The 17,940-nt window shown below is 36.9% G+C and overlaps 1 protein-coding gene across 1 annotated transcript in view; it reads right to left on the bottom strand.

Annotated features, from left to right (window-relative positions):
- The window catches only part of racgap1 (Rac GTPase activating protein 1), a 73,141-nt gene that overhangs the window by 15,136 nt on the left and 40,065 nt on the right, over window positions 1-17,940 (bottom strand). Inside the window, exons 11-13 of the mRNA XM_039746784.1 lie at window positions 13,461-13,556; window positions 7,992-8,190; window positions 2,489-2,594 (exon numbers count right to left, since the gene is read on the bottom strand). Of these exons, the coding sequence (XP_039602718.1) occupies window positions 2,489-2,594; window positions 7,992-8,190; window positions 13,461-13,556 (401 nt within the window). The remainder of the gene's footprint in view (window positions 1-2,488; window positions 2,595-7,991; window positions 8,191-13,460; window positions 13,557-17,940) is intronic.

Below are 17,940 nucleotides of genomic sequence, written 5' to 3'. Positions count from 1 at the left end.
CACCCTATAGTGTACAAAAAGCTTTCTCTGTAAAATAAAAATATAACTGCAACTTCAATACTTGTTTTGAGATTGTTGAGGTGCAAAAGGCCAAAAGCTTCCAAAGTGGGACCGCGAATGTTTCCAAAAAGGGTGACACCTTGGGCCAAACAGAAAAATATTGCAATGCTATGGGATATGCTATCTAAACTTGGTACAATAATAACTGACAGATTGGGGCACAAAAGAAAATGGAGTCCAGGGCTGTGCATTATAAAACATCTTGTTTACTTACTGTAGAATGCAGTTTTTTGGAAACAAATTCATAAAATGAGTTTATTTTGTGTTTTCACAAATATTCTTATAAAGAATTTTTTTTTTTAAATTTGGGAGTATTGTACTCATGATTCCTTCAGCATTTGCAGCTCCTTTATTACATGAATAAATTAATAGTCGTTTATTTTTGGGCATGTAATTTAGGGACAAAAATGCATAAGTGGTTAACAGAAAACAAAGGGATGGATAAATAAATCTAACAGAATATTTTTGTGCTTTCAAAAGAATGAGGCAATTACTAATGTAACATTAAAATCTGAACATAACGTGTGTATTATATACACACATTACACATGATCACATACACATCCAGTATGTATTATATATGAACAAAGACAAAATCAAATATGCAAATAAATATATTGTTGCATGTGACAATAAGTAAAAACAAAGATATGTGAGCATAATTAAATGTCATGAAATGTTTTTGTTGCTTGTTTATCTATATAATTTTTTATACATTTATTCCAGTGACATTACATGCAAAATAAAATACAGCTTGAAATTAAAACTGACACTTCACCCGTCAAAGTTGCAAATGTGGGCTCTAGTGAGTACTGTGTTTTGATTGGTGAATTGTCTGTAGAAAGTACATAAATCTTTGGGCATCAGTGTCACATTTATAGGCAGACAGCACACATCAGATGCAGACTCCCGAGAGGTGATCAATTCGGGGTTCTTGAGTTAGTGTAGAGTCTTTCTGCAGCTATCCTGGACAACATTTTCTTGCATTTGTGTCCACCACGGACATGTACCGCCACAGCTTGCAGGATACACTTTGCACGGTGTGGCAATCCTGTGGCTCAAATGCATTTCCAATGTGCAAATCTGTGACTCTCCGTCACCCAAACGTTCATTTACCAATCTAAATACTTGCAAGATCTCATCCTCTCAACTTTGACTACAGAAAATGACAGTTTTCATTTCAAGCTGTACTTCATATGTAGCTTGAGGTGCCAATGAAATCAATAACTGAAGAAATAAAAGGTTGCAACGAAATATGTAATTAATGACAAATTTACTAATGCTAACATTATGATTCAATTTATTGTTACATTTTTCAGTACATGGATTGCTTTGCGTGTTTCAAATGAAATATTGCTATTTATACATACATGTGCAAACCTAGCTTGTTATAAAAACTAACACCACTAATATAACTCCCAATAATAGAAAAACTGTTTAAAAAAGCAAAGTGGAAAATTGAAACGTGTAACAAAGTCAAAATGAGGGGGAGGGATGCACATTTATAGGAAACACTTACTATTCTTAAAAGAACCTAATTCCAAGCAAACTATGGGCATAAACTGGCTCAGATGGAAACCTACACAGATTTGGAACATGAAAACTACAATCATAAATCAGTCATTCATTCTCTTACTTGCTTAATCCTGAACAGGATCACAGAAGTCTGCTGGAGTCTATCCCAGCCAGCATTGGGCGCAAGGCAGGAACAAACCCTGGACAGGACTCTATACACACACACCAATCACAAACAGTAGGGCCAATTTAGGATTGCTAATTCACCTAACCTGCAAGTCTTTGGACTGCAGGAGGAAACTGGACCACCCACATGAAACCATTCCAGACATGGGGAGAACATGCAAACTCCATTCCAGGAGGACCTGGGATACAAACTCTAGTCTTCTTACTGTGAGGCAGAAGTGTTACCACTGTGCCACCATACTGCCCCCTGCACAGTCATAAATCCCAGAACAACATAAATACACAAGTACTACTATGTGGCATACTACTGTACAACAGCAACATTTATTTATATAGCATATTTTTTATACAAATAATGTAGCTCAAAGTGCTTTACATGATGTAGATGGGAATCCTGCTTTTACTAAAGCTACTGGCAGGCCATATGCATTCCCCAGTCTGATTCTTAGAGGTCAGAGTTTTACTGTTCCGTTACAGAATTACAAAATTTTTTGCTGTGGTAATTTTTTTTTTTCTGCAGCACTGCTAGCCACCCACATTGTGATGAACTGCTCACAAAAAGCAAGCCAAGTGAATTGATTTAACTCCAAGTACAATTTTATGCCTCAGTAAGTTACCTTTACAGATGCAACTGAAACATCTTATTAAAAACAGAAAATAGCTCAAAAAAACCTGAACAAAGAAATATTGGGAAACCAAACTGAGTGCATTGTAACTAACCACATACCTCTGAAGATGCAATATTAGGAAGGCCAGAGTGTCCCGGTTGGCATGAGGAAGCTCACTAATTTTCTGGTACACTGCAGCAACACTGTTGTCCTCATCAGAGATTTCTTTAAAACAAAAAAAAAAAAAATAAAAAGTAAATAAAAAGGCCATCAGCATCAAGGTGACTAAAAAGAAAAATTAAACTACTGGTTTAATGTTTTTATTAAATATACATACATACCTAAACATATAAGTATACACACAGTTTGTTTTCTCCAGACTAATTGGAGTTTATTCCCCCCACCGACATATTGACCATCTGCCGTTACCTTTTTCTTTGTTACATACTGTATAATATTGCCTATTCTTGTTTGTTTTATATACTAATGTGCATTATTTCATCTTTTAAAGCACTTTGAGCTACACTGTTTGCATGAAAATGTGGTAAATACATGTTGTTGTGTGCTCAAGCAAACCACTTGAGACAGCAACTAACTAAAGAACAAGACAACAAGAGATCTACTATATTGTACAGAAGTCTTCAGATATTCAATAGCAGTTTAAGAGCTATTTTCAATAAATATTTTGCAAGCCAAGCACTTCACGTCAGTGATTAACAAGCTAGAAGCTGCTGAAAGTGGGGATTTAAACTTTGAATGGGACAATGAATAACTGGCATGAAATTATGTGCATTGCTGGCTGACATTTTGCAGGCTTTGTTTTTACCAGTTATGGTTTCTTTTATTTTTATTAAAGTAGTAAATATTTTCTGCAGAGCAGCTTCAGAGCTATTAGGTGAGCAGAAGGTTTTGTTTTAGGCAGACCATATTACATCAAATGTTAAACACTTATTTTTTGGTTTATAAGTTAAACCTGTGGCTTGAGATGACCAGAGTAGAAAGTTGCCATTTACACTTTCTTATGCCATACACCAAAAGACAATTATGATAGCCCCTTCTCTGAAAGCCTGAAAAGCTAAATCTTTCCTGAACAATTGAATTTCTTAAAAAAGAAAATAAAGTGATAGTTATGGACTGAAATGTACAAACTACTTTGCACAATTTGTATCTCCATAATATTACTAACCACCATGATATAGTGACATGTGACAGCTCAGCCAATTTGGTTGTTTGGTTAGCTTTAAGTCATTCCAGTGTCTCATTTAGATGCCTTTAAAATGTTCTGAAAGCTTTAGCATCAACAACGAGTCTGTAGTTTGTTTCACAACATGACACAAGAAGTACTTCCATGATTCTACTGTGAAATACAATTTACTTTCTAACTGTTAAATGGTTTAATTTTATCAATACACCTGAAAACATTAAGACTTGACACATCCTTTTCTAATAACTTAAGCTTAATTATATCTGGCCATCAGAAATACTCTTATAAATTTAAGAAACTACATAAAGCATATATAGTATTAAAAAGAAAAAATTTTGAGAATGGCTATGATCACACTATACAAACACTGCAGGATGTTGCTTTATAAGGTCATTATTGTGAAGTTTACAGAGTACAGTGAAATTTTTTATTGCACATGCTAACTAAAACTAATGTTAATTGTACATTTAGTTTAAGTACCCTTTATCATTTACCACTTAATGAATTTTCTACCATTATATAGGCTGTAACACTGCATAGTAAGGCTGGGCGATAAATTAAATTAATTGATTTGAAAAATGCTTAAATCAAAAAATTGGGTATACTCGAACGCTTCCTCTGTCACAAGTCCTTCAACACAAGTCTGCACCTGTAATTCGTAGTTGCAATTGGATGTTGTTTCCCAGAGACCTCAGAGTTTGCACATGTACAGAGACCTACGTGTCAGACAAACACTGGTAAAGAGAAATGGATGCTACTAATGAGCGCACAAATACAGCAAAAGACTCAATAATAATACCAAAACAAGGGAATGTTACTTCAGTCATATGGACACTGTTTAGTTTCGCGAGGTCAGATGTGCAACACAAAAAAAAAAAAAAAAAGCTATTAAAACAAAAAGTAGCAGCGCTACAAACCTGTTCCAGCATCTGAAACAAAGGCATCCAGCAATGTTTTTTCCGAAGCAGGCTGTAATCTAATGTAACCACATTCACAGAACTAATGTTAGAACATAGCCAACTTCAGCTGCTTCGTTCTTTAGTGTTATACTGTATGACAAGGCAAGGCAGTTGTGGGAGGACACTACAGATATAAAATGCCACCATATCTATAAAGATATGGTGCCCGTTTATACAACAGAAAAGCCTGGGTTTGTTAGAATGCTAAAAGTAATTGACTCCAAGTATGGAATACTAAGCCCCAAATATTTTGCAGAGGTGGCATTGCCCAGTTTGTACAATGAAACACGGTGGGGGGTGGGGAATCGTCGTGCAGTTAGAAAAAGCATTGTTTTACTCTGCAACGACAGATTTCAGGACGAGCACAATCATGCAGCCTTACAGTTCCATTTTACTGACGAGGACTGGGCCTGAAAAGCATCTGCCTTCAGACGTCCTACTTCCTCAATGACCATACGGGGGGAACTAATAGCTGAAGGGCTGAAAGAATCCCTGGCGTCCTGGGAGCTCACAGAAGACCAAATGGTTTGCATGACCGCCGATGCTGGGACAAATCTGATCAAGGCCTTGAAAGTCAATTAGTGGACTCACCTTCAGTGCATTGGACACAGGCTGCACAACGCCATAGGTAAGTGGGTTGTATAGCCTATTGGGCTGGGCCTATGTCCAATCAAAATTAACACTAGAACTGCCAGTGCTCAGAACACTGGGACCACCTTTAAGTGCCATTATTACGCATCACACCTTTCACTTTTGTTAATGGGCCATCGCATTAACGTACCGTTAACTCACCCATCAAGAAAACAATAAGACAGTCAGTAATTCTCACAGCAGCAGAGATGCTGTCGCCCCAAAAACGCTGTAAAACACATAATACAGTCGTGTTTTTCACATATTTTAGTGCTCATTTAAGTATTGGTTTTTATAATCCCACACCGGTAATAAAATAAAAGCCTGTCTTCAACATAAATACCAAAAGAACTGATCACTTTAATCGCTATTGCACTTGGGTATGGACGGTCTTATTATTTTGAAAAGATAAAACTTGTCATATAATGCTTTTCTCGTGATAATTTAATATTTCTCAGAGTAACGACACAATTGGAATGATAAGCGGCTTCACTCGAAAACAGGACATTTTACAGTTCATTTCAAATAAAACGCAGAGTTGCTAACTTTAGTCAGCTGTGTGAAGTAAGAAGTCTGCACACACAATTGCATGTATGTAACATTTCTATTACCTTGTAAATAGGGTATTTTACAAACCCAACAAACTAACACTTTTGATGTAGCTAATATAAGGTTTATAATGGAATAATAATAACAGAATAATACAGATTTGCCATAAGATTTCTTGTATGAGTAAGAGAGTCTGAAAGCCAGAGTGCCACAGCAGATGTGTGAAAGCTGGCAACCCTGAAAATGCATGTCATTTGTTTCACTTGAGTCAAAAAAAAATAAAATAAATAAAATCTTTGTACAGTCGTTAAAAAGCGTAAACTTTGACGAAGATGAAATCACCAATAAAGTATTTCCATTTACGCAACATTTTATAAATTGCATACTGCATTTGAAAACCTTTCAGCTGACGATTTCAGGACAGAGCAGCCACTCTGTTTTTGGTTGAGGGTGTTGGATCCATTGCGGTTATTAATTAACACTAACTGCACATTAGCGTAGAAACAAAAGGGCTGCAAGTTGGGGGAAAAAGCATACTGAAGACCTTTCTTATTTGTTATTTATAATTTATGTTGTTATTGCCTGCCCATGGTGCTTTAGTTTATGGAAATGTATTTCAGTTTGTTAAATTTAACTAAGTTTTATTTTATATTATTTAATATTTGATTTTTATAATACCCCTGAATTGTAGCTTTTTTGTTATCGTTGTTCCCATAGTTTTAAAATAAAGGAAACTACTATATTTTCAAATTCTATTTTGTCTTGAGTTCATGGAAGGGAAAAAAAAAAAAAAAAAATCCAGCATAGTTGGCAGATGCTTCTCCAGCCCACAGGGACACTTACGACCCATTGTACATTATAATCAAGACAAAACTATAAAACTCAGCAATTTCAACCTTGGCATAATTGCTGGTACCAGACAGACTGGTTTGAGTCTTTCTGTATGTGCTGATCTCCCGGTATTTTCATGTACAACAGTCTCAGTAGTTTACTCAGATTAGTTAGTTTTACTTTGAGCAAAAAAAAAAAACCAAAAAACATGCAGTGGGTGGCAATTCTGCAGATGGAAACACCATGTTGATGAAAAAGGTTGGAGTAGAATGGCCAGACTAGTTAGAGATGACAGAAAGGCTATAGGATACTCCACTAACCACTCTGTACAACTGTGGTAAGCAGAAAAGCATGTCAGACAAAGTACAAAACATCAATCCTTGTGGCAGATGTGGTACAACAGCAGAAGACCATAATGGATTGCACTCCTGTCAGCCAAGAATGGAAAGGTGAGGCTACAGTGGGCACTGGCTCACCAAACAAGACCAGTTAAAGACTAGAAAAAAACATACCCTGATCTGATGAACCTTGATTTCTGCTGAGGCACACAGAAGATAGTCAGAATTTGGCACCAACAGCATGAACTACTGCACTCAACCTGTCCTGTGCCAAGAATCCACATCTGAATGCCACAGCAGTGCATCACTTCATGGTTACAATTCACCCATTGTCTAATGGCTACTTCCAGCAGGATAAAGCACAAAGTCACAAAGCAAAAGTTGTTTCAGATTGGTTTCATGAATATCTTAAGATGTTCAGTGTTCTTCAGTGACCTATTCAGTCACTGGATCTCAATTAACTTTGGGATGTGTTACAATGGAAGATACAGAACATGAATGTGCAGCTGCCAAAAATGTAGAATTGCACATTGCATTCATGTCAACATGAATGTGAATCTTAAAGGAATGCTTTCTGTATCTTCTGGAATCCATGCAATGAAGAAATGAAGCCGTTTTGAGAATAAAACGATGCCCTATCCAGGATTCCTTAGTATTCCTAATTTAGTCAGTAAGTGTTTATGTAAGAAATTGAAAATGTTGTGATGTTTTAACTTTTTTGTACTTAAAAACACTTTGAAAATATGTGCCATGACAGTAGCTGCAAATGATATGCTCAGCATATATAAAATGAATAAACTTTTTAAGGTCACAATACTATGATGACATTTCAATATAATTAACTAGTATTTTCAGTTGCCCTTGGGTTTAATAGAATAAAATACTAATATAAAGTCTACTCTGTTACTGCATGTCTCAAAGCGGCAAAGGTTAAACCAAAAAAAAAAAAAACACTTCATAAGGCAAGAACACTAAATAAATAATAAAGAAAAAAAAAAGGTGGAGCTTACCCCTAGGGATGGATTTCAGGTTTAACTGAGTTTTCGAATATCACATACAGAATATAACAGGGGAGGGGGGAATCCAAGTACCATTTTACTTGGCTGCTTACCGGCTGCCTCCATAAAATCTTTGTTGAGCCTAAAAGTGAGCAGTGGTTCCTTCAGGTTTCTCATGAAGTCCTTCAAGAGGCCACAAATAGCATGGATGTCATCAACCTTGCTAAGCAACGGCACAGTCTTCCCACGCAGGAACTTCTCTTTTAGTTCCTTGACCGTCCGTTCACAGCCGGAGATCCGGTAAAGTCCCGTCTGAAAGGAAAGCAATTAAGTGTGGATTTTTTTTTTTTTTTTTAGTATTTCACATAACCTTTTTGACATAAATGTTCACGTATCAATATACAATGTGAATGTCCTAATGGTAAAGCAAATTGATTAATTAAAACTTGATATAAAGGTTTTCTGTTTAACTATCAACATCTGCCATATAATAGCTTTATTAATATTAATGCATTAACTTCTATATGGGGGTGCTGCATTTTGTAAACACTGTTAAATCAGTAAATGTCCTCATGGTGTTGCAGCACAAACTAAAAATTTAAATTACAGCAGTTAAAAATGAAATCTCAAATTCTAACAAATATACAAAAAATATCCGCATACTGAATAGTGCAGAGATGTGGCAGAACAAGCTGCTTCAAGACAGACAGAGTTATGTTTTGCACATAAGTATGTTTTACAGCTCATAAGGTCGGGAACACAAATTTCATATAAAGTTGATCTAATATGGTATATTTAATGTTTTTATAATGAAGTAAATACCTTAGAGTCAGCAAACCTGTCTGACTTGAACCAAACTGATTTAGGCTGTTATTTAAATTCCTGGGTTTCAATTTCTCTTTGTCGGTGTTGAGATAAATACTTTCTTTGAAAAGAAAGCTAAGCAGGGAAGGATCTTTCTCCAAGTTAAAATTAGTTCCATCTCAATCACTGTATTATTTTTGATTACAATCCAAAGGCCTCACTTTCTTGGGATAACATCAGAAACACACAGGTCACGCTTAGAGCAGTTGTCCACCTCTAAAATGTCTGATTCACCACTGGATTCCTAAGCCATCCATAATAAATTCCTAAACTTAACTACAATATAAGAGGAATGCATACAACTAATGTATTGTATATAAAATTGTTTTTTTCTCGTTTCATGTATTTTTTTATATTGAATAGCCTTCTGATGTGGCTGTCATTTTGACTGAAACAAACAAAACACTTCCAGCAATAAAACAGAGTATTTAGACGTCTTTAATAGAGCAAACTTTTTTCTATCTAGCTGGCATTACATTTAGCAGCTGCCACAATGTGTGTGATATTCTGACAGTAATAAAGAGTGCCATTTAAAGAATTAGTCAAACTATTGAAGTTTGAAATTTTAGTATCCATGGATACAGAAAAATTCCAATGAGTTGTATTATTTGTGTTTCTGTATTCACTTTCAATTCAGGAAGAAATGTACATCATTAATATTCAAATCCCCTAAAAGCAACAAAGTTGAAACAGTACTAAAAAAGATAAAACCAATCAATTATGCCATATGGAAATTAAACTGTTTCACAAATTGTAACTGCTCCCAATTAAACAGATAAAGGTAGCCGGTGACTATCATGCTGTTTCTTTTTTCCTAAAGTAATGACTCCTGCTAAGTTATTTTCACCAGTGTTAACTGTCGAATAAAGAAAAAAAAAAAAAAGTTATAACACTCGTCTTGAATTTAACATTAGCATAGTCTTGATAACACGTGTGACATGTGTAATTAAAGCTGGTAAGCACCAGTAGGTGGAAGTAAGGAGTAATCAGGTTAGACTGCTATGCTTAGTTTTCTCTAATCTGTACTACTTTTGTTAGGTCAACTGGATTTTATTTTATACTAGCCATATCAGTACGGTACAGTGCGGCTCCGCCCACATAGTAGTGACACGGCTGTGAGGAGGGCACTGCCCGGCAACCCACTCCTGATGTCACACTTCACCCACCCCTTGGCCCGCAGCCTCTGTCTTGGCATTAGTGCAAACAAATCGGTACCACAAGCGAATTATGATACTTAGTGTAATGAGAGAAGTCGCACGTCGTTTGATTGAAGGCTTTAAGGATTCTAGTGTTAATTAATGTGGAAAAAAGATTTAATGTTAATTTAAACAGTATCTATAGGTGACATAATCATCATACCAGATGTACATTTTAAAGCTCATTGCTTTGTTTAAATACATACATACAAATTTTAAATATGGAGAAAGCAATTCCACCCATACATTCATCACTATTTCAATGACCTTAAATTAGAATCGGGTGCAAATTATTTGACCACCATTAAAGAGGATCTTCTCTGAAATTATCTTATTTAAGCCCCAAGCATTTAGTTTGCTGTGCTCTTTATTGAAGTGTGTGTTAAAGTACAGGAGTCTACCATTCAAAAGAGGCTGCACAAATGAGATCTACTGGGAGGGGTACCAGTAGGAAACAGGAAAAAATATCAGTGTTCCTATAAACACTTAAGACAGACCAGTGGTCTCATTTACAAAAGTTTGTCTGAGTTTGGCGTGAAAATGTGTATGCCAAAACATAAGAAAAATGCGTACAGCAGAAAGAAATTAAAAAATAAACAAACAAAAAAAAGCCCTATAATAAAAACCTCTATTCCCACATCCTGTTCCCGTGAAACAACAATACATGGACTGTGCTAATGGAACCTTGTACATAAGCAATCACAGTGCTGCAGACCTTCATTGGCTTGGATGCATCCAGCCAATTGTATCCGAGAAGTCCTATGGTGCTCTCTGCACTGTGGGGAAACACTTAAGGTGCCAGGGTCTGAGTTGGTAGCCACCATCACCAGGCAACTGTACTAACATGAGTACTGTTACAATGAATACCACAGGCCATATCAAAACTGTGGGTTCAGCCAATTACCTTACCAACAAGTCAGTGGTCATGTAAAGCATCTTCATCATGTCATCTGATCAAAGCTACTTTGCCTCAAAATAAATTAATCACAGGTTTATTAAGGCCAGCAGGCCATGATGTTTGCCAGTCTTATTTTGGTACCACATAAGACTTGTTTGCTGATGAAATGAACTGCTTACGGTTAACAATGGCAGCGTCATTCTCACTAGCTGTACCATGGCCAGATACAATTAGAAGAGTTGGACCTATAGTGAGCGAGACGTGCAGCGTTCATGGGGTAGGACCACTGTTGCTGAGCATCCAAAGAGCTTCAGGAGATTGAACTATGGACAACAGTGTCAAGGTTGTGGTACGATGGAACCGGGCTTGGGCATCCCAACAGTGACCGGCTGAGGTGGCTGGGATGCAAACCAGTTTAAAAGGTTGACTCTGGTTACTGGTCTCTGCCCCTGCTGAGCGGGGGTGGATAAGAACTACAGAGGCGTGAAGGCTTAGAGGAAAGAGAGAGTCACCCAATTTTATTTTGTTTTTATTCCTTTATTAACGGATTTGAGATACTCTCAACTAAAGATGCAGTTATTTTTAATATAATTTATTTAAGAAGATAACTGTACTGCAATTTGGACACTACTACTGTTTGAAATAAATACACTAAGCAGTTATGCACCAGCTTTGTTTTTTGTGCCCTTGCTGCCCCAGCCATCCTAGTCATGACTATGTCCACCACCAGTGGGGAAGTTTAGCATCACAACTTTCTGGAACAATTTGCTCTGGACAGATGAGGCAAAAGAGGAGTTATTTGACCACAATAACAAACAATATGCTGGGTGAAAAGCCTGATAACGCATGTAAAGCATGGTGCAGAATATGTCCTGGTTTAGGGCTGCTTTGCTGCATCAGGGTCTGGGCAGCTCACCAGAGTCCACTATGAATTCTTCATTGTACCAGGGAATGCTTGAGAATAACAGGAGACCACCTGTCAGAAGGTTGAAGCTCGACCAAAAATGGACCTTGCAAAGTGAAAATGACTCTAAACATAGCAGCAAACCCACCAAGGAATGGACGAAAAGAAAGAAACATAGGGTTCTGGAATGATCAAGTCAGTCTGATTCTTTTGGGGATTTGAAAAAGGCTGTGCACTTAAGAGACCCCTCAAACATCAGACTGCTGTAAATTCGGTAGGAAGGAGTGGGAAAAAACAATATAGGAAATGCTTACTTGAGAGGGCAATACCAGCCATTAGAATTTGGGTACCTCCAGAGACAGAAAAGGCATATCTGTTTATTTATAATTGAGTAAATTATGGAAAAGTAAATTTTTCTTTTTGTTGCTTATAATAATAATAATAAATTACATCAGCTTTACTTAAAATACTCTTTAAACGAAGATCAAATCTTGATATGTCCACATATGTTAAGAAAAGATTTCATGGGATGTTCTTACTTTTTCCAAATATATATTAATGCCCGCCACCCCCCTATAAAGAGAGAGAGAGAGAGTGTGTTTCTGTTTACCGTATATACTCGCGTTTAAGTACTCCCGCGGATAAGTTGGGGCTTGATTTTACCATATAATTTCCAGTATTTTATAATGTCGGTCGTAAAAGTTGAATGCGGAAAACACGCTATTGGTCCAAGAGATTACGATATCCTAAAACCCACCTGAGAAATTAAGCACGAAGCACACTGCCTATGTAACACAGTAATACCCAAACTATCCTGAAGCGACATTTGCACTGTTGTGTTTTTTGTACCTCACACCATCATACACCTTTATTGTAAGAGTATCCCTTATCTACGATGGAGCGTTCACTCAATATGAAGCTGGTTTAAAATTTTAAAGTGGCAAAAAAAATTGATAACTGTGCTGCTGCAACAAAATTCAATGTGTCTTAGAAACTGGTGTGAGATTGCAGGAAGCAAGATGATGTTAATGCCAACCAGAATTACACATGAACATGACGCAGGAATGTAATGCATAACAAGCAGTCACTTCAAAAATTCCCATGGCACATGAAGGGAGCATTTCCATCCAAGTAACACAAATAACTCAAGTTTTTTCTTCTTCTCAAATTTCAGCTTAATATCTGCATTTCCCTTGAATTTATTTATTTATTTATTTTTTTTTTAATTTTGCCACATTTCGCAAACTACTTCCTAAATTTCACATTTGGGAGTAGCTGCTATAAAGTATAATAATTTAATTAAAATAAATACTGATATGTAATTGTTGCCTGGGTTAGTACTGTTATATTACTGTCTGTTGGAAAATAAAATTAAGGAATCTGAGCCAAAGTAAATAAAAAAAAAACCTCAAAGTTGGATGAAAATTTTGTGTGTTTCATACGTTTAAAACGTTTGAAAATCAATTTCAGTTAAAATAGCATATTAACCAAAGTCTACAATGTACATTATATGTAAGCCAAACTGAAGGGTCAGTAAGGGAGCAGCAGTCACTTACATTTTGAAAGGAATGAGTAATGTCTGGGCTAGTAACTATACATATAAAAAAAAAATCCCTCACCATCTCTAAATGATTTTTATTAACAGAAAGAGGGATGGAAGTTAAATGTCATACTACAACAAAGGACACAAGAGAAGATGCCAGAATGAGATTGGGGTTACCTCGTGCATACCACGCTGCTCAATTTCATTTACGCAGTGAACAATAAGTGTTGGAATCATAGGAGGAGTGGAAGGAACAAAGTCAGCCAGGGTTCCCTAGAGAGAGGAAGGAGGGGGGGAAAAAATCATTAGTAAATTTCCAATTTAAAAACAATTATTTATGTACAAGACTCATATCTGCAAGACAAAAAAGGTAAAAGGTAAGAATATAAAACTAAAGTCACTTATATATTAGTTGAAAATGCAGTCCCCAGAGGAGAATTGGTTTTTAAGCTGACCAAACGTTATATTTCTTACATCACACACTGGAAGTGGAACAATTAACAAGTATAGGAAACCTATGTTAGACTGCTGTTGTTGCTCACTTTTACTCCACCATTTTACTAATAGAAGGGTGAACAGAGTCTGTAAATTGTCTCCTAGCTTTTAACTTTGTAAGATTGAGTGGGCATTGCCAACTCATTGTACTGTCAAAATTGGCACTACAGAGAAGAAGCAATTACGCTGGAAATCCCAAATCTATAGAGCTCAGCTAAAACCCAACATGTTGAGAATTTTTGAAAGTCTTTATCTTAAATGGTGCTGTCAAACAGCCGATCTTGGTTCAGAGGGAAATGTTTTTGTTTTTTTGTTATACAGTACATGTGGTACATTGCTCTAGTTTTATCAAGGCTCAACTCTGTCTAGGGCAAGGGCATGAGGCACAGAAACTGCTCAGTGAAGCAACACCTGCAAGACGGGTTGGGGTTTATGAAATTGCACCACTGGAATACATTAAGCCAAGCAATCTTTTGCCTCTTGTGAATTAAGAGGGAAAGAAGTCTAAAGAGGGGGAAAAAGTGACACAAAAAACAAACTCTTCCAGGAACCAAGACTGTCTCAAACAAACAAGGGAATCAACTGCTCTTATTGAAGAGAGACATACAAATTTACAAACTACGCTTCTGCTTGAAGGAGCAGAGAGAACTATCCTTTTGTAATGCAAAGATGGAAAAGAAATCTTCCAAAATCTTGTACCAGTTAACACACACATTAAGTGATCTCCTGTGGTGAGGTACACTCTTGTTGAAGCCTATGGCTACAAGGAAAGCTCAAAATAAAATACAAAGAGCCAAGATAAACCAAAATCCTTTTGAACCAAGATAAGAAGGATCATATCTTGCCAATCAAAAAACAAGACCCACATATAGGAAAAACATTATTATGGACTCAAAAGAATCATGTCAGGTTAAATGGTTTGCTGCATCACAGGTCTTTTTGTCTTGACATAATGTTTCTCTTTCTAAACCACAATTCGGGGTTCTTAATAAGAGAGAAGCAGGTGGCTAATACAAAACATCCTTTACATTATTGGTTTTGACATATTTTAGGACAGTAATCATTCAATCCTACATGTTATATTTTATTTTTACTATCACTGTGTAATATTGGAGAAGAGCTAATATTACATTTCAAAGAAATGAAAAAAAATCCATAGAATGTTTTTGCATTTTCTCTTAATAAGCATAGGTTGACAAAATTATAGCAGTCTAGATGTTTGTGGTTAGATGTACAAATTGGTCATGTCATTATGAGCACATTCTGCAGATCTATTTCAACTTTGTTTCAAACTTACTTGTGCTCCTGTTAACTGAATTCAGCCTACCTACTTAAATTCAGTGTTGGACAGCAAGGTGAAAGTGACACTGTGTTACAGGACTATGCTCTGAATGGCAAGAGTGGCTTGTCTGACAGTAAGCTTATGGTGAAGGGAGGCACAATGGGGAGAACCATAAGAGGAGAAGTCAGTGGGGAGATTAAAGTTGCATCTGTGCAGCTGCTCCTCATTAAATGCTCTCAGTTTCAGGTAAGGGGTGTGCCTTCATATGTTGATAAAAGTACAACAGTCATGAGAAAAAGGAATAAGAGTATATGTGCATGCACACAATTGATGCGGATGAAAGGCAAGCTGGCAGGAACATGTCAGGAGTGCTCGTTAAAATGGAGGTTCAAAAGGGAATGCAGTCCCGAAGATGGTGTGGATCCTGTTGTGCACCTGCTGCAGTACAGCAGACTTCAGTTCTTTTAACTCACCATAATTGCATGTGGGAAAGGCAGAGAGAGAGAGTTGGGGAGGCAGTGCTCTGCACCAAATGTCAACGGTCATAACTGAAGACTGCCAAGTCAGGAGGATCACTAGGGATGGAGTGACAGGCTCAGGAAAGACGCAAGAAAACAAGTGTGATGGAGTAAACGCTGTGATGTAGACATCGCCTGGCAGTTTGCTGGAATGGGGCAATATTGGGGAGGCGGCTGCATGTATGCAGAGAACAATTGGATTTGTGTTGCTCTGGAGGGAGGACCTACAGTAGCACTATGACATTCTTCTTTTGCTGGATTGCTTTTAAAAATGTATTATAGACCTCAAAATACTGTTAATCTGTTTTTAATGACTATTTACTTATGAAGACTTATTTAATCTAAACTGTGTCACTTTGTGTACAATAAATCATGCACTTTTTTGACACCAAGAAAATGTTGTTTGACTCCTCTCTTGTCGCTGGTCCATCTTGGTTACAAACTCCTGGATGGAACGAAGTAACAGAGTGTTGGGTACGTCCTGGCATGGTGACCCCTGACAAAATCTGAAGTCTACAATCTTTAAATAAACAAATACATAAATAAATCACTTAAAAACCAGCCCCTCCTGTACCCCTCTAATCACAATGCACTTCACAGATAAAACAACATTTCATAGAGCTTCCTTGTCAAATTGCATGTTGATACTATGAATCTAAGTGAACTGAACAACTGAATCAAGTCAAATATTGTAAATAGTAAAGTGACCCCTGACAGGCCAAAGAATCCTTCATCAGTCCTCCTGATGACATGCATGACGAGAACTTCCAAATACAATAAATTATTCCTGCACCAGCACCTTTTATAATATAAATGTGGAAGCAATGTTGAAGTTATAAGTCAGGGAGCGACCAAGCAAAATTTTGAAAAAGCTTGAGGCTGACACACAGATTGTGTAGTATAGGCACACTAAAAGTGTTCGGAACGTTCTAGTATTCAAGACACAGCTGTCAAGGTCAGTGAGCTCTTGCTGCTTTAACAATTATAACCACTGATGGCTTGGCTTGTAGCCGGGCTACTTTATCTGCATGTGGTGGTGCACAGAGCAGAATGTTAATCTCCTTTTCACTTCTTTTAACATAGAACTAACTGAAATGAAATATCCGGCATTGCCTGGGAGGAAAATAAAGTGCTTTTTTATATATGTTAAAAAAAAAAAAAACTTAAAAATTAACAAACAATGAAGACTCATTAATGTGCTTGTCTTGTATGTATGTTATCATCCAATTGGCGCTCAGAGCCAGCCAACTGTATTTCATTTCAAAAGCAACAGGGGCGTGTGGTGGTGCTCAAACAAAGAATGCTGGCAGTCACCTCCAGTTTGCCCTCTGGTGGTCGTTCAGAGTGTCAACTGGATGATAACATGCATACAATATCGCAAGATCACTGGGTAGGGTGGGGTGGGTTAGGGTTGATGTCACCCTACAGTATTTTTAGTCGACCAATGAGAAACATGCGTACCAAGTTTCATGAAAATCACTCCAGCCATTCGGAAGTGATGCTGGAACATGCATACATACATTAACTTTTACATACAAGATTGAGAGTTTTTTAAAACACAGAGTCTAAAGTCGAAGCACATGTGCTCTTACGATTTTCACTATCATCCAAAAGCCTGGGACTGCATTTCGTGTTGCTTGTGTGCCTTCATTTTCTTTTACAGAGTAACATGAATCCACACTTAAATCGCTACTCATCCCAAAATATCAGTATCTTTTCATTAAATTTATTAAAGTGCTATGGCTTTGCATGTGTTTTAACTATATTAAGCCACTTTTGTTTCACAAGTTTGGTGAATGGTTTCCCTTCACTTTAAACGTTTCAACTAAAAATTTCAGGTAACAGGCCTTTAGTCTAAAATTCTTGTAAAGCTGAAAAGATGTTCAGTGTATTCTGGGAAAAACAGAGAGAGAAAAAACAAGGTTTAGAGTGTTTTGCTTAATAAGAAAGTGCGGGTTTTGATTCTCACGGCAAAATAATCCTTATTTTGTGATGAGTCAGTAACATTTTAATTTTTTTTGAAAAAAAAAATAAATGTCAGCCAACCTGCTACCATAAAGAAAGTGGTGGTTTTTATTAACTTTTTCCAAAACAACATTATCTCTCAGCTGCTAGGTTTAAAAAAAAAAAAAAAAAAAAAAAAAATCAGCTCAGGTTCTGCTTGTTTGGCATCAACAAAAATGGTGCTGCCCTTCAGATGAGATGTAAAACAAAAAGTCTCATCATCTCTTCTACGACTCTGTGGTCATAAAAAGATCGCTTGGTATCTTGATAAGAGCAGGGGAATTCCTGACATCCTGGCTAAACTGCCCACCACAACCTGATCACACTGGCCCCCAATCATCCCCAGTCCCTTAGTGGC

This window comes from Polypterus senegalus, chromosome 3 (genome assembly GCF_016835505.1).
Source record: "Polypterus senegalus isolate Bchr_013 chromosome 3, ASM1683550v1, whole genome shotgun sequence".
In the NCBI taxonomy this organism is placed as follows: Eukaryota; Metazoa; Chordata; class Cladistia; order Polypteriformes; family Polypteridae; genus Polypterus; species Polypterus senegalus.
Note: the sequence above shows the minus strand (reverse complement) of the source record. Positions and strands in the feature narration are given on the sequence as shown.